Genomic DNA, 24023 nt, shown 5'->3' with positions numbered 1-24023 from the left:
ATATATAGACCTCAATTTCTCAGTTTGTGCCCATGAAGCGCACGTGTTGCTGTTGTATATAGTATCATAAGATATGGTTGTATTGAGACATTCTGTACTTTCTGTTGGGATGCAAGGAGAAAGCAAATTGTTGTGAAACTACGAAAGACATGATAAAGAGGAGAGAGAGGTACAAAGAGATGCAGACGCTTCACAGGGGGGGCCCTAGACGGGCTGCCAGCTACTGGCGCCCATGGTGAACCACGCAAGAGGCGACCCCCACCCCCAAACCCCAAGGGCAGATCTAGGCTGAGGTGTTTTGGGTAAACTGGGCAACTTGTTGCCCTAATTTAACATTTAATGTTTTTGTAAGCGGATTTTTTTTTTAACAGAGGCCTAATTATTCGGGTTTGTGCGTCCGTCCGGCTGTCAGACCGATGTTTCTGAGATCAGATCGAATAGAGACACGCGACATTTTCAGAGTAGATTTTGTACACGACAGCTAGATGATATTTCAGTCCGATGTATGCTATTCATTTTTGCAGTAAATAAAAGACTTCACGTGAACAAACTCTTAAAAATGTTGAGAAATTTATTCTACTTAATATTTGCTCTGTACACGCACGGGAATTGAAATAACGACATCTTCGTTATTTTATTTGTATTTTTTTTGTATTTTGTATTTTTATTTTTTATTTGTATTTTGTCCCTCCAATTTGGCACCCCCCCTCCCCCCCACTTAACTTGGGACCCTAGGTGGCCGCCCTAATTCGCTTGTACGGACGAGTGGCCGCTCCTGACGCTTAACAAGGAAATGAATGCACAGAACTTCGTCACTTTTAGGAAAAAGGTTGAGAAAATATGTCGGTAAAAACCACACAATTTTTAAGATGGCATTGCAAGCAATAACAGCATGAGAGTAGCATAAAGACAGTTTGACGGTGGGCAATCCACAAATGTAGCCCTGTGGGAGAAAGAGGAAAACCTTGAAAAAGAATATAGATTATAATCTTAAAATGGCTGGAGGAATTTTATATTCAGGATGGTCCAGATTTCTTGTGACCCAATTTAACACTCTAAAACGTAACATTTTTGCATACCGATGGGTGTCAAAACAGAACTGAATAAGCAGAGGAAACAAAATGTTCAGGTTGCCCCGGATTTTAAAAAACACGGGATAAGCACCACATCATTATTTTAAACAGCTTATTTTTGCACATTCTTGCATAACATGTTTGAGGTGTTGTGTATATGTTTTTGTTTTGTTTTTTAATTCAGTAACTATATGAAATTGACATAAATAAGCATACAAATAGACACAAATTTATATCCTCCTGTAAAAAGTTACTGTATTTACTGTGCCGTACTTACCACTCTAATGTAGAAGACTCTGCATGGGGTGATGTACGCAGTACTAACTACACTCTCGTTTCAACAACTTGTGTAACTGGGTTACAGCCCTTGGAGCGGTTTTGCCGGATCGGCCCGGGACCACCGGATAACATTGAGAAGCGACAGCCGGACAATCGCGCAGTGCCGGATAAATCGATAGTCGACTGCATGTGCATCATACCTGTCAACCCCTTATCAGTGCTTCCTCCCTCATTACAGAGCAATTCACACCTTAGTGGTGACTCCGTGCCCTTATATATCTGAACTGGTACTGGGCCTCCCTTAGGTCGACTCAGTCTCTAATGAGTAACCTGGTGCGGTATAAACATCGCTACTAGGAAGACAAAGGCGGTCGGGAATAGTGCTGGCCACCCACCCCCTCCTGTACCGTTCGGCCTTCATCGGTGTTCGCTCACAGGACTTGCCCCAACAGTCTGTTCAAGGCTATACCGGGGATCTTTGTTTTGTTTTGGTATTGATGGTACTGGTGACGATGGTGGTGGCGCTGATGATGGTGCTGATGGTAGTGCTGGTGGTATACCTGTCAACCCCTTATCAGTGTTTCCTACCCTATTACAGACCAATTCATACCTTAGTGGTCACCCCGTGCCCCGTATACATCTCAACGTTCATCCTACAAAGTCCAATGACAAGGAGGAAACACAAACAAATAGACATTTTTTTTTTCATTTTATTTCCTATAATGAAACGGCTGTACGCCGTATGGACCTGAAAACTCAATTTCCCTGTACAAGAATACGGGGTAAACCGTATGGGTTGACAGCTATCGCAATATGAATTATGACGATGGCTTGATGAAAGCCTGCATCCAGCGGTATTTTTTGTATCACGGCTGGCCATGATGATGTAAGCGGTGCGTTTTTGCGAAGGATGGTTTCAGGGTGACTGCGGGAGGATGAGGCTCTCACCACCACGTTGCCCTTGGCTGCAGCGAGCCTGAGGGGGGTGTAGCCTTTGCAGTTGAGCACCGCCTCCGGGCAAGGCTGGCCCTTGCCCCTCTGTGTGTTCGCCAGGATGAAGTCGTACATCTGGCAGGCGATGATGCGGTTCTTATGCAGCACCAGGGTGTGGAGGACCGTGTTGCCTGAGTTGTGGGAGCACACAATGGGCGCATGGTGGTGGCGCATCAGCCGGTCATCTCAGTCAGTCAACCCGTGGCACCTGGGTCTGTCCTTTGACCTCCTGCCAGCGGGCGTTCGACACTTCACGTGGCCTTAAAGTGCACTTAGCCTGTTACAAGCGCCGTGGCGAATGGCGGTTGTTGTTGTTGGTGGTGGCGGCGGCGGCGGCGGCGGCGAGAGAACGAGATGCTTCTCGCCTCGCACGTGGAGGTGTGGAACAAGGTGCTTGCATGTTTGACCAAGTGTTGGACTAAAGCTACCGAATGTTTTGGTTTCGACCAGAACAGGCCTGCTGTCAGAGGTATCACGAAACATTTGCAAAAAAAAGTCTGGAATTTTGTCCCAGTATGATATTTTCTGCCCTCACGCTTGACTTATCAGAATATTAATCTACTAGGGGTTGTTCGGGGGTGCCTGCGGTGCCCCTCATAACCATTTACGGCCTTCGGCCAGGAAAGCCACGAAAAAAGAATTGCACACGAACGACACATTCACGCAAGCACACGATGCTCCGTTTTGAAGTTTTAAAACGACGGAAAGTGCAGCATTCATCACAGATAGATAAAGTTGTGCGCTTATATAAGAGTATACTGGAGGGGCGGGTCAGAACGTTACAACAACAAACAGTAAACAAAAACACACAGGAGTGCAAAGTACAAGAAAGGTAAACAAATCACCCAAACACAAACAAATACGACACTAAACCATCCCCATCCTACCACGCAAAGCCCACTGAGGTGTTAGGTTACTTTTCAGAAGTGACCTGGCCACAAATGATCGCTCAACAAAGTGGCCCCATCATTTGGACAATTATCGCACCAAAATATAGCAAAGGGGTGGGACTACCTGGTAAGTGGACAGCATTGGTAGTGGAGTAGGTGGGTGGCCTATGAGCGAGACCATTCGTGTTGAAATTTTTTCCTGGTCCTCCGGTTTTTCCCACCACATTTAGAAACATGCGTTTAGACCATTTTTTTTAAACATTATTTTGCTGCTATAAATGTCCAAATGATAAGGCACTTTGTTGAGCGATAATTTGTGGCCAGGTCACTTAAAAAAAATAAGTGAATACCTCAGTGGGCTTTGCCTGGTAGGATGGGGATGGTTTTGTTTTATTTATTTGTGTTTGGGTAATTTGTTTACCTTTCTTGTACTTTGCACCACTTTCGTGTTTGTTGTTGTCATGATGTTTTTACCCCGTGCCCGACCAGACATCTTTGAAAAAGAGCTTCATAGCTCATCGCATTCTTCCTGCAGTACAAATACAGATTGTGATTCTGTAAAAGTGGGCAGGGCTGATGGGGTAGAGGATCGCCAGCTCGCCATGTCTCCTTGTTGAGCATCCAAGGATTTTGGCCGCTCAACGTTTTGAGCGTCGCATTTAAGAAGGGGTTGGGGTCTAAGTGTCCGGTGCGGTCGGGGGACAAGGGCACTTCCAGGAGGTTGCAGCTTCTTACCTTGGGAGTCCTGCGCACACACCCTGGCCCCGTGCTTCAGGAGGAGTCGCACCATCTCCAGGTTCCCCGTGCTCGCGGCGAATGACAGCACGTACTCGCCTGGGGGGCACGTGGCACACGCAGCACGTGTCGTGCAGTGACCACTCGTTATACAGAGCTTTAGAGGTAGGGATTTTGCAGATCCACGAACCGTGTGAATTTCCTGCCGACGGATAGCTAAAACCACTGAAATTCCTCGCCACGGTCAACTCTGGTGCCGCGGTGAATGCGGTTATCCGTTGTTGTACCGCGGCGGTACGTGCAATACTGTGGTCGCACCGCGGCGAGCGTCAGTGCGCTGTGGGTGTACCGTAGTGAGCGTGGCTGCGGTGTTTGTCGGTGAAGTAGGTGCCGGTGGCACGCGGCGACACTGCATTTGCCCCACGCGCCAGGAGCTGTTTCGCCAGCTCCACGTTCTGGTTGAGCACGGCGGTGTGCAGCGCCGTCTGACCTGCGGGGACACACGGGGCCGTACGTGCTTCGATTCGGAAGCAGAGCTTTTCACTCGTCGGTACCACCTGACGTTGAAAGCCATCGGTGGTTCATGGTTTTGGGGGGGGGGGGGGGGGTGGGAATCTTTTGTAATAAACAGTGGGAAAGTGACACCGTTTTTTTGCAAATAGTCCACAGTTTATCGTTAAGCTTTGCAAAACCCTTTCGCTTGCACGCAGGCTTGTGGATAACGAAGCCTTATTTGAAAACAACATCCCGACATAGAGAGAACAATTCGTTTTCAAGAAGAACTTATGAAACATTAAACATATGCGAATGCACCGTACTGTACCTATGGGTACAAACAAATTGTGATTTTTATTATATATTGTAACATTGATCATGGGACCTTTTTGCCAGTATCAAAGCATGACACATAAGAATAGGGTTTACCCATTCTGGCAATAAAACAGGTGTTAATATGTCGAAACAAAAAGGTATCTCATGATATAGCTGCTCACCCTGAGCTATAAATGCTCTGATGTGTGCATTGTCTGTGTGCATCGTCTGTGTGCATTGTCTGTGTGCATCGTCTGTGTGCATTGTCTGTGTGCTGCTCGCCTTGTGGCGTGGTGAGACTAGGCCACATTGTCTGTGTGCTGTCCACCTTGTGGCGTGGTGAGACTAGGCCACATTGTCTGTGTGCTGTCCGCCTTGTGGCGTGGTGAGACTAGGCCACATTGTCTGTGTGCTGTCCGCCTTGTGGCGTGGTGAGACTAGGCCACATTGTCTGTGTGCTGTCCGCCTTGTGGCGTGGTGAGACTAGGCCACATTGTCTGTGTGCTGCTCGCCTTGTGGTGTGGTGAGACTAGGCCACATTGTCTGTGTGCTGTCCACCTTGTGGCGTGGTGAGACTAGGCCACATTGTCTGTGTGCTGTTCGCCTTGTGGCGTGGTGAGACTAGGCCACATTGTCTGTGTGCTGTCCGCCTTGTGGTGTGGTGAGACTAGGCCACATTGTCTGTGTGCTGTCCACCTTGTGGCGTGGTGAGACTAGGCCACATTGTCTGTGTGCTGTTCGCCTTGTGGCGTGGTGAGACTAGGCCACATTGTCTGTGTGCTGTTCGCCTTGTGGCGTGGTGAGACTAGGCCACATTGTCTGTGTGCTGTCCGCCTTGTGGCGTGGTGAGACTAGGCCACATTGTCTGTGTGCTGCTCGCCTTGTGGTGTGGTGAGACTAGGCCACATTGTCTGTGTGCTGTCCACCTTGTGGCGTGGTGAGACTAGGCCACATTGTCTGTGTGCTGTTCGCCTTGTGGCGTGGTGAGACTAGGCCATATTGTCTGTGTGCTGTCCGCCTTGTGGTGTGGTGAGACTAGGCCACATTGTCTGTGTGCTGTCCGCCTTGTGGCGTGGTGAGACTAGGCCACATTATCTGTGTGCTGCTCGCCTTGTGGTGTGGTGAGACTAGGCCACATTGTCTGTGTGCTGTCCACCTTGTGGCGTGGTGAGACTAGGCCACATTGTCTGTGTGCTGTCCGCCTTGTGGCGTGGTGAGACTAGGCCACATTGTCTGTGTGCTGTCCACCTTGTGGCGTGGTGAGACTAGGCCACATTGTCTGTGTGCTGTCCACCTTGTGGCGTGGTGAGACTAGGCCACATTGTCTGTGTGCTGTCCACCTTGTGGCGTGGTGAGACTAGGCCACATTGTCTGTGTGCTGTCCACCTTGTGGCGTGGTGAGACTAGGCCACATTGTCTGTGTGCTGTCCACCTTGTGGCGTGGTGAGACTAGGCCACATTGTCTGTGTGCTGTTCGCCTTGTGGCGTGGTGAGACTAGGCCATATTGTCTGTGTGCTGTTCGCCTTGTGGCGTGGTGAGACTAGGCCACATTGTCTGTGTGCTGTTCGCCTTGTGGCGTGGTGAGACTAGGCCACATTGTCTGTGTGCTGTTCGCCTTGTGGTGTGGTGAGACTAGGCCACATTGTCTGTGTGCTGTCCGCCTTGTGGCGTGGTGAGACTAGGCCACATTGTCTGTGTGCTGTCCGCCTTGTGGCGTAGTGAGACTAGACCACATTGTCTGTTTGCTGTTCGTGGTGATACTAGGCCACATTGTCTGTGTGCTGTTCGTGGTGAGACTAGGCCACATTGTCTGTGTGCTGTTCGCCTTGTGGCGTAGTGAGACTAGACCACATTGTCTGTGTGCTGTTCGTGGTGAGACTAGGCCACATTGTCTGTGTGCTGTTCGTGGTGAGACTAGGCCACATTGTCTGTGTGCTGTCCGCCTTGTGGCATGGTGAGACTAGGCCACATTGTCTGTGTGCTGTTCGTGGTGAGACTAGGCCACATTGTCTGTGTGCTATTCGTGGTGAGACTAGGCCACATTGTCTGTGTGCTGTCCGCCTTGTGGCGTGGTGAGACTAGGCCACATTGTCTGTGTGCTGTCCGCCTTGTGGCGTGGTGAGACTAGGCCACATTGTCTGTGTGCTGTTCGTGGTGAGACTAGGCCACATTGTCCGTGTGCTGTCCGCCTTGTGGCGTGGTGAGACTAGGCCACATTGTCTGTGTGCTGCTCGCCTTGTGGCGTGGTGAGACTAGGCCACATTGTCTGTGTGCTGTCCACCTTGTGGCGTGGTGAGACTAGGCCACATTGTCTGTGTGCTGCTCGCCTTGTGGTGTGGTGAGACTAGGCCACATTGTCTGTGTGCTGCTCGCCTTGTGGCGTGGTGAGACTAGGCCACATTGTCTGTGTGCTGTCCGCCTTGTGGCGTGGTGAGACTAGGCCACATTGTCTGTGTGCTGTCCACCTTGTGGCGTGGTGAGACTAGGCCACATTGTCTGTGTGCTGTCCACCTTGTGGCGTGGTGAGACTAGGCCACATTGTCTGTGTGCTGTCCACCTTGTGGTGTGGTGAGACTAGGCCACATTGTCTGTGTGCTGTTCGCCTTGTGGCGTGGTGAGACTAGGCCACATTGTCTGTGTGCTGTCCGCCTTGTGGCGTGGTGAGACTAGGCCACATTGTCTGTGTGCTGTCCGCATTGTGGCGTGGTGAGACTAGGCCACATTGTCTGTGTGCTGTCCGCCTTGTGGCGTGGTGAGACTAGGCCACATTGTCTGTGTGCTGTCCGCCTTGTGGCGTAGTGAGACTAGACCACATTGTCTGTGTGCTGTCCACCTTGTGGCGTGGTGAGACTAGGCCACATTGTCTGTGTGCTGTCCACCTTGTGGCGTGGTGAGACTAGGCCACATTGTCTGTGTGCTGTCCACCTTGTGGCGTGGTGAGACTAGGCCACATTGTCTGTGTGCTGTCCACCTTGTGGCGTGGTGAGACTAGGCCACATTGTCTGTGTGCTGTTCGCCTTGTGGCGTGGTGAGACTAGGCCACATTGTCTGTGTGCTGTTCGCCTTGTGGCATGGTGAGACTAGGCCACATTGTCTGTGTGCTGTTCGCCTTGTGGCGTGGTGAGACTAGGCCACATTGTCTGTGTGCTGTTCGCCTTGTGGTGTGGTGAGACTAGGCCACATTGTCTGTGTGCTGTCCGCCTTGTGGCGTGGTGAGACTAGGCCACATTGTCTGTGTGCTGTCCGCCTTGTGGCGTAGTGAGACTAGACCACATTGTCTGTTTGCTGTTCGTGGTGATACTAGGCCACATTGTCTGTGTGCTGTTCGTGGTGAGACTAGGCCACATTGTCTGTGTGCTGTTCGCCTTGTGGCGTAGTGAGACTAGACCACATTGTCTGTGTGCTGTTCGTGGTGAGACTAGGCCACATTGTCTGTGTGCTGTCCACCTTGTGGCGTGGTGAGACTAGGCCACATTGTCTGTGTGCTGTCCGCCTTGTGGCGTGGTGAGACTAGGCCACATTGTCTGTGTGCTGTTCGTGGTGAGACTAGGCCACATTGTCTGTGTGCTGCTCGCCTTGTGGCGTGGTGAGACTAGGCCACAAGAAGACTGTCTCTGGTGTAGGTCAACCAGTTTCAAAGACAACGCATCATATATTATCAGAGATATACTTATTTTATACCTACGTGACTTTACCGAAAGAACCAAAGAGCATGGATTCCTGCAGTCACGAAAAATTCAAACCAAGATTATATTATCAGAGTTTGTTTGTACGTTCACCACAAGTACGTGGGGTTAATGCAGACTTGATTCCTTGCATAAGGTTTCTATTTGGTGTTTGAACATCTCAACACCTCCTGTTTCATTGTCAGAAAGGGTAAAACCTATTCTTATTTTTCATATTGTAAAATGTATATTTTCTTCTGTACAGCATATGGGCACCGTGGTGTAATCCCCACGTCTGGATGGTGGAGGCTGGATAACAGACCTAAGTGGGATTCTCTCAGAGTGAAGCATGGAGGGGATTTGTTGTTTCCTCGAGGCCGCTACAGGAGCCGTGAAGGTCTGTCAGGTACCCTGAAAATGGTTTCCAAGGTAGAAGCTCATGATTGTATGTATGTTGAACTTCTTTCGCACCGTACGTAGTCAACCGTGCTCATCGGAGGAGCAGAAGGACAACAAACTAACCCCAAAAAGCTGTTCGAAATAAATGAGTGTTCATTCTAGCCGATTTAAACGTGCATAGATCCCAGTGGCGACCTAATATTGTAAGGAAGAGCATTCCAGACGGCTGCAGAAGCTGCATCTGAAAGCGCGCGATGCATCGACCGTCTTTGTTCGATGGCCAGCCAAAAGACGCTGCTGCGAGGATGACCAGAGTTTGCGTTCTGATTTCCACAGTAGAGCGAGTAGTTACCTTGCTGCTCTGTGGTTACCATGGTGGAGTGCGTGGTTACCCTGGTAGAGGCTGGAGGTGATGCGCTCGTTGATGAGCGTGGGCTCCGCGTCCAGGAGGGCGAGCGCCGCTCCAAGGTTCTCGCACTGCACGGCCACGTGGAGGGCCGTCTCGCCCAGCACCCCTACACCACACCGCACCACACGTTACACCACGCGTTACACCACGCGTTACACCACACTGCACGTTACACCACGCGTTACACCACACGTTACACCACTCCGCATCACACCGCACCACGCGTTACACCACGCGTTACACCACACCGCACGTTACACCATGCGTTACACCACACGTTACACCGCACGTTACACCACTCGTTACATCACACCGCACGTTACACCACGCGTTACACCACGCGTTACACCACACCGCACGTTACACCACGCGTTACACCACACGTTACACCACGCGTTACACCACGCGTTACACCACGCGTTACACCACACCGCACGTTACACCACGCGTTACACCACACGTTACACCACACGTTACACCACGCGTTACACCACTCCGCATCACACCGCACCACGCGTTACACCACACCGCACCACACCGCATCACACCGCACCACACGTTACACCACGCGTTACACCACACCACGCGTTACACCACACCGCAGCACACTGCACCACACCACACCACGCGTTACACCACACCACGCGTTACACCACACCACGCGTTACACCACACCGCAGCACACTGCACCACACCACACCACGCGTTACACCACGCCCACCACACTGCACCACACCACGGCACACCGCACCACGCATTACAGCACACGCACTACACTGCACCACACCGCATCAGACATCACACCGCACCACACGTTACACCACCCCACAGCAGACACCCCACGCGTTACACCCCGTGATGGGCACACGCGACGCGCCCATCGCACTTCGGGGCTCCACACACACACAGGGCAGCGTGGCCACCGCTGCTGCCACATCCTGACATCTGAGAACTCTCCCCAAGCCGTTACTGTGGCTCATCGGTCATGTCCCTGCTTGTGATCGTGATCAGCAGCGATGGCCCTCGTGGATCGTGGCCTTCAGAAGCAATAATGTTTTTTGCCCACCGCCTTCCTTTCATTGTAAACATTTCTTAACTTGAATTGAAACATTTTTGTTATTAAATAAAAACGTTAATTTTTTGTTGTTACCACAAACCAAAAAATTAAATAGCAACAACACCAAATACGCATGTTAAAAGTTCCATCTTAAATAAAAGATTACAGATTTTTGCCGGTAATGTAATCAGTTATAAAATACACTGCACCTTACGGCGTCTTTCCCTATCCCTTGACGTTTCTCGAATACGTCTTCATCAGTCCCTTCGTGTCTCTGGGTCTCTGTGTCTCTCCATGTCTGCGTTGTTACCTCTGCTGCCCGGTGTTGACGTATGTCTCATGCCTCTTCCATGTCCCTCCCACGTCTCTGTGTCTCTCTGTCTTCACCGTGTCCCTCTTGCTCTCTGTGTCTCTCTGTCTTCCCGTGTTCCTATTGCTCTCCGTGTCTCCCCGTGTCCCTATTGCTCTCCGTGTCTCTGTGTCTCTCTGTCTTCACCAGATCCCTGTGTCTCTCTGTGTCTCTCTGTCTTCACCGTGTCCCTATTGCTCTCCGTGTCTCTGTATCTCTCTGTCTTCCAGTGTCTCTATTGCTCTCCGTGTCCCTCCTCGTGTGCCACTCACCGCGCTGCAGGAGGTCCGTGTCGCCCTGCTTGTGCAGCCTGTCGATGGCCTCCACGTCATTGCTCTTGGCGGCCGTGAACAGCGGGGTCTCCCGGATCCTGCGAGACGGAGCCGTAGGGGGCCACAGGAAGGGCAGCGTGAGTGGGGGGGGTCACGGGAATAACTTAATGATTATCATGGAAACGTTCCACCAGCACAGATCGATCACGACAAGCGGAGAGGCCCCTTGACACGGCACGGGTCCGAGCACCTGTCGCACCACCGTGCTCGTCGCCTGCGACGCACAGAAATCGCCACTCGTGTTGGAGCAGGTGACGAGGAGGAACCCTCCTCGACTACCGGACCAAGTGGCGCAGCGGACCGCAACAGCCGGGCAGGACTCACTTCTTGTGCTGGAGCAGGTACAGTTCGTCCTCTGCGTTCACCGCGATCTGCTGCTGCAGGTTCATTGCACGGCTCAGGAGGCCACCCAGAAATCCACGCTCCAACATCGCTGGGAAGGAGCTGCGCCCTGCCGCCCCTCCTGCTTCTCGTCTTGCAAGTGGCCTCGGGTCTCCTCGAGTGGCCTCACGTCACCGAGTGGCCTCACGTCACCGAGTGGCCTCACGTCTCCTCGAGTGGACGTCTCAGGGGGCCCAAAGACATCGAGAATTGCGCTGTGACCGGTGAGCGACGATGACACGGAGGAGGAGCTTGAGGAGGAGGAGCTTGAGGAGGAGACAATGGGAGGAGGGAGGGGCGAAGAGAGTTCGAGGCACGGCGTGGCACAGAGGCACCCGTCCAGATTGTGCCTCGATTTACGATCGTAAATATTTGGGTCATTATCTTGCAAAGTGGGGTGGGGTGAGGGGGGTGGAAATGTGACTGGACTGGTCAGGCGAGTGATTGCCTCCTCCCACTGGGATATATTAAAAACAAAACCCCCTACCTGTATGTTCACACGCACACGCACGCAAACCGGTTTGCCAGGGAGGTGACATGGGGCCACGGGCCAGAGCGCGCACGAGGCCGCGGGCACGCGAGGGGCGAGGCCGCTCAGGATCGCGCCACGCCGGACGCAGCAGCAGCCACTGCCGCCGCTGCTGCGTCTGCTGCTGCTGCCGCAACTAAAACGCGTTTGGTGGGGAGTTTCACGGGAGCCGGTGAAAGCTAAAAACTCAATTTGAAGCGAAATTGATTCGAATGTCATCATTTATCTTCCCCGTGTCGTGTTCGCTCAAGAGTGACAGCAGCGTTTCGTTGCTTTTGTTTCATTGATTTGGTATAGTCCTGTGAGCCATTCGGCTCTTGAATCGGGTGCAACCGCAACAAACAAACAAAAAAACAAAAACATGAACAAGAAAACATCTTAAAGTGACTATAAGTGACGGCATACTCCCACCGTTCGTGTCAATTCCATTCTTTCACGATGTCATTCTTTCTACCTCCTGTGTTCGTGTTAGTTTTGTTGTCATTGAGTTGCGAGTCATCCGTGCGGAGTTGGTGTAAAGTTGCTAGTGCGCAACTCTCGGCCGAATTTCTGCAAACTCCCGTTTTGAATTCCTTGTCTCTGGTGCGATAGAGCGAGCGCGCCCATTGCCTCTGCGGAGTCACGCGGCCGTCATCATCATTGGGACAATACATTAACATCGCTGAAATGTGAATGAACTATTACAGCATTGGGATGTTTAATAAGTCTATTTTCCATCTTTTGAAATTAAGCATTCACCTTGGTTAATTGCCATATATATTCTTATATTTTACGTTAGTTCTCTAAATTGCCTGTTATTTGTTTATTTTAAATCGGCCCAGCAGACAGATTTCCTTGTATAGAATTCCATAGCTGTCAACCCCTTATCAGTGCCCCACCTTGTTACAGACCAAGTCACACCTTAGTGGTCACCCCGTGCCCATTATCAATCTCAACGTTCATCCTGCAAAGTCCCATCACGAGGGGGAGAAACACAAACAAATAGACACGTTTTTATCATTTTTGCCCGTATTGAAACGGCTGCACTCCGTATGGACCTGAAAACTCAATTTTCTTGTGCAAGAATACGGGGTAAACCGTGTGGGTTGACGGCTATGGAATCCCTGCCATGCTGCCTACGTGGAATGTGAGGACGAGGGTTCGAACCTTTTGCTATCCACTGCATTTATTGAAGACGTAGGCCCTCATTGAGTTTGTTGATAAATTGTGCCCTTATATTCTTAGGTCTTTGGGTAAAGTCACGTAGATAAGTTCAAAGAAAATAACAAAAAAACTATCCACGCGACTTTACCGAAAGACCCAAGAACATGAATTCCTGCAGTCACGAAAGCTTTAAGTCAAAATGTATGTGCTCTTGTTACGATTTAGTTCCTACATTGTTACGCATTAGATTGAATCATTGTCCGTGTTACATCACATCTCGGATGTGAACACGTGCTTGGTGAACCAATTATTCCAGAGGGCCTAAGGGAATGCATTTGTTCTTTGCAATTGAGATATACGCTGCATGACCTTGCAGAGCATACAAAGCTAAGAATGAAAATGCAATCCAATGTGTAATGCACATAATAATAACTCCATTCATATCGCGGCTTTTCATCAAGGATCTCTAAGCGATGTACAGGAAACAGCAGCAGCAGGCAGCGTACAAATTATTACATCATAAATACATTTTTTGAAGCCATTTACTAAATGAACTGAACGTTTAGTAAGCGGAAAGGTATAAATAGGTTTTAATACGCATTTTTGAATTGTCCACAGAATCAAAGATAACTCTGATATCTCGTGTAAAGTACAATGCCGCATATCTGACTCTCTATGGCATGAGGTATAGATGGGTATGCGAACAGTGAGCTATGTGAGCATGTACATAAATCGTTTTTTTTTACTGTGCACAAATCGATCACTAGACAACAGCAAAGTTCAGACTGCTGTCAACTTGGGGAAAATGCTTAGCGAGGTGACTTAGATTACAAAACTGGAACTTTAACTACGCGGTTTGCAATATCGGCCTTCTTCAAGCAAAACTGCAAACGTAACAAGAAATATGGAACGAGCGGTAATAAATGAACGGTAAATATCAGAATATGTATTTATACCGGAGGAATCCGATGAGCGATTTAATTGACGAGGGGACTTCATCAAGGCTGTCGCTTTGCTTTTTTTAAAAACTCATCGCGGGCTATTTTCTCGGAACTGGGCGGGCCACATAATTGGTCAGGACAGATACGTGACAGATGGGCAATGCATCGTGTCAGCAAATTCCTTTCTCAATGGTATTCTCGCGCTGCGCAGTAGATGTCTCCCCGTGTTGATTTTCGCCACGAGTGCACTCTGTGTGATCTTGTTTCTCACTCTCTGCTGGAAACCCAGATGAGGATTTTTTTTTACCTTTGTTGAGTTTGACGGCTCGGTAACAGTGCGACCGATGGGAAAAATAAGAATAGGTTTGACTCTTTCTGGCAATAAAACAGGAGGTGATAATAGGGGTTTCCTTCTTTTTTCTGGCAACAAAACAGTTGTTAAGATGTTTAACAATTCGGTGCAGTTAAAAATACATTTACTAACAATGAACGTCAAGCAATAGAAACAGCGATCGGAGTGCAAAGTGTAGGAAATGTAAGCAAGTCACTAAAAATAAACAAAAATAAATACAATGTAAGAACAAATAGCAAAAGTATATCAATTCCTACCGATTTTTCAACACTAAATGCAAGTTTGGGCAAGGCAGAAAAACAACAGTCCCAAACCACAGCAATAAAACAACACAGTCCCTCAATAAAATTGACACATTAAAATTGTTATTACGCTACTCAATGCCATAATACAATCCAAATACATAGTTTACAAATGTACCATTTCAGCAGATTTTAAATGTATGTTTAGGGTACATTGTTGCACATTGAAAAGAACCGTTTATTAATGCCTGCAATCTCATGGGTCAAGCCTATTATTCGATAATAAAACCACTCATCAAAGTTCATTATGAGGAAACAACAAGCAACGAGGCCAATCGGTGGCCTGAAAGAACCTTTTCAATACATTGCTTCGAGTGATCATCAATGCGGCCGAAGGGCAAACTGAATCGGCCTCATCCGATATCTGAAATGAATACAAAATCTCGCGCAGCAAGTGAACAAATCACCTCGCATCTGGGGATCACACAATGGGTGATCTCATCTCATGAAATTCGAGCAATAATATAGTACGCTTCGATTTGTAGAGATTTTTTTTTGCCCGAGGTTCAGCGACTGGCCAAACGGATGATGTAAGTCCATTTGGAAGGTAACTTTGTTAACAATGTGGAAATGAGTAAATGACATTTGCTAAATCAACAGCCTATTTCTAAATTTCTTTATCAATTTCTGACACTTGGTGTTATGGGTGTTTAGACCCCCCCCCACAGCAACATTTTTACATATGGCCAAGAGACGCCACGACATTTTTGTATCACAGTGCTTAAATTTTGACTTAAAACTTTCGTGACAGGAGGAATTCATATTCTATGGTTCTTTCGGTAAAGTCACGTAGATAGAAAAAAATAATAATGCAATAATAAAAATAAAGTGAATAAAAAAAATGACGACGTTTCGATCGCAACACAAGCGGTCGTCATCAGGAACAGGGAGGTTAGCCTGTGAGGGCAAGCTGTTTATAAAGGTTTAGAGATGGGCGGGGCAGCTAATGTTAATGTAGGAGAGGGCGACGACACGAGCAGTAGGTCTACACCAATCAAAGAGCTGTTTATAAAGGTTTAGAGATGGGCGGGGTAGCTAATGTTAATGTAGGAGAAGGCTCCGACACCGGCAGTCGGTCTACACCAGGCATGTCCAAAGTCCGGCCCGCGGGCCAATCACGGCCCGCGGTCAGATTTCATACGGCCCGCAGCTTCGGTCTTATAATGTGTAATTTATGGCTCGCTAGCTCTGTCAAAATAAATAAATCATAAAACTTTAAAGATGTAATTCCTCCTTTCACCACACGGTGGCAGCACCATTCTAATGCTATCTGGCTCTGCATCCGTGCCGCGAACCCTTCTCGAATAATTTCTGCCAAGGCGACTGCAAAAAAAAAGAGAAAAGTTGACAGTGAGGGCCGCCGCTTTCAGGAGCGGTGGGAATTACAATACTTCTTCACTGAAAATCGAGGCAATTGTGTTTGTCTAATTTGTAAAGAGACGGTTGCCTTGTTTAAGGATTTCAACATAACGAGTCACTACAAGACTAAACATGCTACAACATACGACAAGCTAACAGGGAGTGACCGCACTGAAAAAGTGAAGCAACTCCAAGCTGCTCTGGCATCGCAACAGCGATTCTTCACGCGGGCCTGTGAGTCAAAGGAAAACATCACCAAAGCCAGCTACTAAGTGCCCATGTTAATAGCTAAACATGGCAAACCTTTTACTGAAGGTGCGTTTATCAAAGACTGTGTCATGAAAATGGTGGAGAACATTTGGCCCGAGAAGAAGCAAGAATTTATGAATGTTTGTCTGGCACGCCACACTGTGGCATGGAGAGTTGAGGACATATCGTCAGATATTCAAAGACAACTGGGGGACAGGGGAGTGGCTTTTGATTATTTCTCATTAGTCTGCGATGAAAGCACCGATGCATCTGACACTGCACAACTAGTTATTTTTTAAAGAGGAGTTGATGACAACATGAACGTGACAGAGGAGCTGCTTGACCTTAAAAGCCTTAAAGGGCAAACCAGAGGAACAGATTTATTCGTTTCTGTTTGTGACGCTGTTGATGATATGAAACTACGATGGAGTAAAGTTTCTGGGGTCATTACCGATGGTGCGCCTGCCATGGCTGGTGAGGAGTGGATCGTCCACACTGATCTGCAATAAAGTCAGCGAAGAAGCAGGTAACGCTATTAAACTTCACTGTATCATTCACCAGCAGGCTCTCTGCGCCAAACATCTCAAATTTGACGATGTTATGAAACCAGTGGCAAAGGCAATCAATTCTATTCGCTATGAAGCTCTATACCACCGACAGTTTCAGCAGTTCTTGCGTGACATCCAGGCTGAATACGGTGACGTAATATATCACAACGATGTGAGGTGGCTAAGTCGGGGGTCCGCACTGCAGCGATTTTTCTCTCTCAAAGAGGAAATTGGAATTTTCTTGGGTGAGAAGGGACAACCAATGGAAGAACTGTCCGATCCTGTATGGCTGGCAAATCTGGCTTTTTTGGTTGACATAACGAAGCATCTGAATGCGCTGAATGTTAATCTTCAAGGAAAAGATGCAGTGGTGAGCCAGCTATACGCTCACATCAAGGCCTTTGGAACCAAACTGCAACTTTTCCAAAGACACTTGTCCCAAACAGAGCCCTGCACCGCGCACTTCCCAGCTTTGAAAGAGGTCATTGACAGTTTCCCACAGGACAACATCGGTGCGCAAATGAAGAGTTATGCAACAGCTATCACATCTCTTTCTGTGTAATTTAACAAACGCTTTCGGGACTTTGCAGTTATTGAAAAGGACATGTTGCTTTTCTCTTCTCCCTTCTCCGTGGACCCTGATGATGCTCCTCCACAGCTGCAACTGGAGTTAGTTCATTGAGCTGCAGTGTGACAATGAGTGCCGCTGAAAACACCAGCAGTGTTCTCTTGTTGACTTTTACCGGCAGCTGGACAAAAGTAGGTTTCCAGAAATGCGGTCATTCGCTAAGAAAATGCTGAGGTTATTCGGCTCCACATATTTGTGTGAGCAGACATTCTCAGTCATGAACTTAAACAAGAACCGATTGAGGTCAAGGATGAATGACTCCCACTTGCGTGACATTTTACGCATCTCAACCACTGCCCTCAAGCCAGACCTGGTCTCTTTACTGAAATCTAGATCTCAGTATCACCCTTCTCATTAGTGTCAGCAAGTTATCTGTTCCTTGATCAATCTGAAATTGAGTGTTTTGAACGGTAACATCTGTCACTATTAACAGTGAAAAGCCTAAAGCACACTAATGCACTTGGACTTATGGCACTTGTTTTATTAAACTCTTGAATAAGATTTGGTTATAACTGGTGATGTTATGTACCTGTAGATGTGACAGAAACTATTGCTTTCTGAAAGATCTTGTAAAAGACAAGGGCAAAATTCACTTGTTTTAAAGTTTAATGATAACAGACCACTTTGCATTACGTATTACTCCTGTTTAAAATGTTCATGATACAAAGATATTTAACTCATGGAAATTTAAGGTATTCTATACAGTTTGTTCAAAGTTATCTGACTGAATGAAAGGCAGAATTGTGTTTTTAGAGTTGTTCACGTCTGCCTGAGTGGCTTATATTTGGTTACATTGTCATTTGAAAAATAAAGGTAATTGTGACAATGAAAATTGTTTTATAACAGTGTGTATTTTAACGTAACTTTTGTGGTTAAAAAAATGTCAGAAGAAACTATTGACCCCCGGGCATCTTCACTTTATCAAATTTGGCCCTCTTTGCAAAAAGTTTGGACAACCCTGGTCTACACAAATCAAAGCATTGCACCTCGCTCCACACACCCACACTGCTGACGGTGGAGGTGGACAAGAAAACACAAATCAAGTCATGACCCAAAGTGGAGGGGTGTTGAGGTCCGTGTCTTGGTGGACACGGGAGCCTCGGCCACCATTATTTCCGATGTTATTTTTAAATTGTTGCCGAATTCTGCAGGACAAGTGCGACCTGTCATAAATGCTTGTGTCGCGGGAACGGTGGGAGCATGGGCATTGTTGAAATTGGCGAGGTCGCTGTGGTCGGGCCCGTACTAATCTCAAAAACGCTGGCAGTACCCTGCCTTTTGGGTACCGATTTCCTAAAAAGAATGCCTATTAAGATCCTGGTCGATCAGGGTTGTGTAGAAATGCCGTCAGGTCGCAAATAGTTTTTTTTGGCGTCTCCGCATGTGCGTACGGCAGCGTGTGTCATGGTCCAAGCCCTTGTTAGGGACTCGGTGGAGATCCCGCCGGGCTCACAGATGCTTGTACCGTTACGCTGTCGCAAAGAGTTGAGAAATGTTGATCCGACGGCTGGAGTCCTTTTGACTCCGTCGAATATGGCGACCCGTGGATTGGCGCTAGTAGGCACACAGGCGGCCCTTCGCCCCGACCAAGCTCCATTTTTACGAGCGCTTGACGTGGGTACGGTTGCGGTTCAGGCGGGTACAGTATTGGCTCACGCTACGACCGCATTTTGTGAGAATGATGCCGTTGCGCCGGGAGGTGTGGTTGGTGCAGGAAACAGATTGGATTTGTGAATGGGATTGTGGGCAGAAGTGCTATGTCAAGAGAATTCGCAGTTGTCTTGGGAGCAGCGAGGTGAATTGCGATCGCTCCTGTGCGAATTCTCTGACGTGTTCAGCAAAAGTGAATTTGATATTGGCCGTACCTCCCTGATGCAACATCATTTTGACACGGGGGAGGCCGGCCCTATTCGTCAGAACTCGTACCGATTGAGTCCACGAGAAAAGGAACGTGGGCAATGGGCGGTCGACGACATGTTGGCGCCGATATTATTTCTCCATCTACTCGCCCTTGGGGAGCTCCTGTCGTGCTTGTTAAGAAAAAGGACGGTAGTCTTAGGTTTTGCGTTGACTTCCGTAAATTGAACAAGGTTTCCGTAGCCGACGCAATCCCACGTTTGTTTTCTACTCTCGACTTGTGATCGAGGTTTTGGCAGCTTCCCCTTGACGAGTCATCGAAGCCCAAAACCGGGTTCTGAACACCCCAGGGACTCTTCCAATTTAATTGCCTTCCGATGGGCTTGAATTCCGCTCCGACCACCTTTCAACGATTCATGGAACTCGTCTTCAGCCGCACTTTGACGAGCATCTCCGGCGGCTGCGATCTGTGTTTGTAGGATGCAAACAGCTAATTTGAAATTAAAATCGGCGAAATGTCATTTGCTGCAAAATTCTGTGCACTATTTGGGTCACATTGTTAGCGCTGAGGGCATAGCCATGGATCAACCACCAAATCCATGGGTGATGTGCGCAGTTTCATCGGGTTTGCGTCGTACTGCCGCAGGTTCGTACCGCAATTTGCCACGGTTGCTAAGCCCTTGCATGCCTTGACGGCCAAAAACCAGAGGTTCCGATGGGGAGTGGAGGAAGAGGCTGCATTCCTGGCCCTTCGGGAGCGGTTGTTCAACGCGCCCACACTCGAGTATCCTGATTTTTCCCTGCAATTTATTCTTGACACAGACGCTAGTGATGCCACGGACTCAGCCTCAAATGAGTACCTGTTGCGATGTATAAACATCGCCACTGGGGAGACAAAGGCGGCCAGGCATGGTGTTGGCCACCCACCCCATCGTGTGCCGTTCCAGCCTTCGTAGGTGCTCACGGACAGTACTTGCCCCAATAGTCTGTTAAGACTATACGGGGGATATTTGTATTTGGTGTTAGTAGTGAGTGGGTTTTTTTTATGTGAGTGATGTGCGTGTGTGTGCGCGCAAGAGGTGCGTGATGAGCATGTGTTGACGTGCGTGAGAGAGGTGTACGTGTGTGCATTTTTATCCCCGGGGTTGTGACCGTGCTATCAATGCTGGTTGGCGCCACCAGATTGATCTGGATCTGTCCACGTCGGCACCGCCAGCATGTGATGTGCTCAAGTGATTCCTCCACGTCAGCGCCCAGGGTGCAGTTCACACGGGGCCTATGGTATTCCCATCATGCTTGTCATTGCTGTGATGAATTTACTTTTGTTTCGTATGTCATGTGGGAGGAGGGGGTGTGTGTGAAGCAACAGTTTGTATTGATGTCACAATTGAACGTTGAGGTCTTTCAAAGCAATCCAAGGCAGCAATAGACGCTGTACGGATTGCAGCGATACCGCCAGGGTGTGTGGCATGTATGGCGCACACTCCACAAATATCTGGCTCTCACCTGATGATGCTGCTTGTTGTTGTTGTGGTTGTTGTTGTATTTACCGGCAAAACGTCACAGTACTCAAATGTTGTAGTGGGTTTACTCTCCAACGCACAACCGGTTAGTGCTGTATTAGTGTAGTGTACTAATTCACAGACACTAGTAGGAGGTACTCGCTCTCTCTTTTATTCGGGCACATACCGGGACAGCCAACATGCTGCCAGACCCACAGCTTGAAGAGGACGAAGATCACGACGACGACGGCACGACGAGTTCCACTCCAGATCGCAGCAGCCCCGACTGTCAGTCGGCGCTCGCCTTTTATCCTGCCCAGCGTGGCCAGGCTCTGCCCTCTGCCCCACACCCGTCTGGATCCCCCAGAAGGCTCCGTGCCTTGCCCACAAGTCCAACTGATAGAATGGGCTGTTACCCCTTATTCTATTGTCTACCAATCTCCCAGTGGCACGTGCTACAGTGACTCATTCAATGTCACTACACTTATTGGCTGTGTCAGGTGGTGGCGGGTTTAATGACACATTTATATGTACGCGATCTAACCCAAAAAGCCTCTATTATACATTTACACTTTTCAAACAAAAAGTGCGTTAGAGAAGCCAGACATCTGCTCTGTGGCCGCACTCGGGCTGACATCGGAAGTGGCGGCACTCATAGATCACGTTGGGTCACTACCAACTTTGAGGCGTCAGCGTCTCGTGACTCAGCAGTCTTGAGCGATGTTTCAGAATGTGCTGGCTCTGCTTAAATAACAGTTTGCACTTTGTGAGGCGCATTCCACAGGTCACATCAGCCGCACTGCTACCACTATCATCACGGACTCGACAGCGATGAGGGCCGTGAATTTGGTGACACCGCAGAATCAGACACTGCTTTTGTCTTTCATCGAGACTTCTATCGGAGCGCTGAAAGAAGTGCTCTCACGAGAGCCCGTAGACGGCTTCCTTCAGGTCGCGCATGGAAGCTGCTGCTCTCGTCTTTGCTTCATGGCCACTGCCTGAAATACACTTCACCCATAGTCGTAGGTTTTTACCCTTTTAAACTGGTACAAAACTGACACCTTTATTCAAGGCATCATGTTTGCAATAACCACAACACAAGTAGTCAAAAAAGCAAACAAAAAGAAGCAACTCTGATAATGATAATAATATGCACTGTCCTTGAAGTTGATTGGTCCACACCCGAGACGGCTTTCTTTAGAGCCTAGTCCCCATTGGTGTTGGACCAGATGACACCAGAAGGCGTACAACTCAAACACAGTGCAATATCAGAGTATTGAGAGCTCGGGGTAAGCATTTACACTTCACCCACCCAAGAGCTGTCATCGCCTGTAGTATCCATGGGTATAGGGACCATAAGAAGACAGCGAGAGGGGGCGGTCATATAAAATAACCCCTCGATACTAAATTAAACGATTTTTATGTTTTATTTTACCAGGTAATGCCCCACTGAGCTGTGTAGCTATTTTAAAGAAGCGACCTGGCTAACACAAATGACAGTCCAACGAAGTGATTCATCACGTGGAAATTTGCAACCGCCATATACTGATTCTGATTGTCAAAATCCTGCTGATCTTGCAGTTTTGTGTGCCTTGTGAGGTCACCTCTGCATGTGATCGACCTGCATTTCTCTCATTTAAACTGATGGTAGCCAATGTTAGCTTATACCGGAGTAGGAAGGTGGCATATGCGGGACATATCCTAAGAGGGTTTGTCGAAAATATGGCGAAGATGATTCTATAAAAAGAAGTGGAAGGAAATGGGAAAGAAACAATAGTTGGTGGGGCAATATGAGCCATTGGGATGGGACTCTCTATAAGAGATGCTGAATATGGCAATAAGTGTGTAATGACGACTTGGAAGCACTTGTCTTGAGATGGTTACTTGTATTAAGGAGCCACGTGCTCACACACGAACAGGCAGAGACCCACTGCAACAGTCCCGAGTCTCCCGTGCATCTTCCTTATATACGGCTCGAGGCCACACCCCCATTCCTGAACCTTCTCGCTGGTTCTAGATGCTCGCTTTACCAGCAAACTCCACTGTCCTCTTCCATCATCTGGCCACGCTCCTATTCTCGATCATTCCCGCAGCCACCAGTCCACTCGTACTGCAAGCTGTCTCCCTGGTCATTACCTCCTGTGGCCACTAGTTCACTCACACCGTAGATTGACTCCCCTGTCGTTACCTGCCGTGGCCACTAGTCCACTCACTCCGGAGGTTGACTCTACTGTCAATACACGTGGAAAGAATCACACCTCGGTTATGAGGGTGATTTCGGTGGCGAGATGTTATCTCCCTCGCCCGGTATGCGGGAGGTGGTGGGTTCGATCCCAACCATGATGCCTGTATATTTGAAGTTCACGTGATCTCTCCTCGTAGGTCACATGAACCTTTCTCCAGGCCTTCCGGTTTTGCCCTCCACAAGAAACATGCGTTTAGATTATTTAGCCACCATAAATTCCCACTCTCTCTTTAAACCACGGTTCTTCCTCCCCCTCCCAGTTGGTATCCCCCAGGGTTCTTTACTTGATCCGCTACTGGTGTCCCTCTACACGTCCCCCCTCGAGCCCATCCTTACTTCTTTCACCCTCTCATATCGCAAATTCACCAACAAAACTCAAATCTTCTATTCATTTCAGGCTCTTACCCCTGACCTTTCTGACATCTCAACCTGCCTAACAGCCATCCAAGCGTGTATGACACAACATTTCCTTTCCCTTAAGCCTTCTAAAACCACGGTCCTCTCCATATCTATATTCTTAGGTTTTTCGGTAAAGTCACGTAGGTAACAAAATCAAAATTAATAAAAGTAAAATAAAATAAAAATCACGACGTTTCGGAGGCAACACCAGCTTCCGTCTTCAGGTGGAACCGTCACAGCCCGACAGCTGTATCAAGTAAATGAGAGATTACAGGAGATACCACTCCGTATATATAATGGTTGAGGGGGGGGGGAAGGACCAGGAATGGCCCACTTTTTATTATTATGGTAAGGTGCGGTTTGAGACTATGAATAGACTGCATAACAAAAGACTGAGCCTTTATTATGGAGAGGTTCGGTTTGTGACTACACCTAGCCTACATAACAAAAGTGTGAAAAAAGAAAGCTAAACCTGGTAGAAAGCTAAACCTGGTGAAACAACTGGCTGTCCATCAGTAACCTGCAATAGTTTTCTGTCAAATAAGATGGTCCAAATAAGTGTAGTTAAATCTTTTTTGCATGGTTAATCACATCTT

The 24023-nt window shown here is 48.4% G+C and overlaps 1 protein-coding gene across 1 annotated transcript in view; it reads right to left on the bottom strand.

Annotated features, from left to right (window-relative positions):
- Window positions 1-11529, bottom strand: part of LOC144945174 (transient receptor potential cation channel subfamily V member 5-like) — a 32618-nt gene extending 21089 nt beyond the window's left edge. Inside the window, exons 1-6 of the mRNA XM_078873465.1 lie at window positions 11317-11529; window positions 10933-11030; window positions 9238-9360; window positions 4320-4460; window positions 3971-4069; window positions 2301-2476 (exon numbers count right to left, since the gene is read on the bottom strand). Of these exons, the coding sequence (XP_078729591.1) occupies window positions 2301-2476; window positions 3971-4069; window positions 4320-4460; window positions 9238-9360; window positions 10933-11030; window positions 11317-11423 (744 nt within the window). The 5' untranslated portion in view covers window positions 11424-11529. The remainder of the gene's footprint in view (window positions 1-2300; window positions 2477-3970; window positions 4070-4319; window positions 4461-9237; window positions 9361-10932; window positions 11031-11316) is intronic.
- Between the last annotated feature and the right edge of the window lie 12494 nt (window positions 11530-24023).

The sequence above is a fragment of the Lampetra fluviatilis genome, chromosome 36, assembly GCF_964198595.1.
Source record: "Lampetra fluviatilis chromosome 36, kcLamFluv1.1, whole genome shotgun sequence".
NCBI lineage: Eukaryota > Metazoa > Chordata > Hyperoartia > Petromyzontiformes > Petromyzontidae > Lampetra > Lampetra fluviatilis.
Note: the sequence above shows the minus strand (reverse complement) of the source record. Positions and strands in the feature narration are given on the sequence as shown.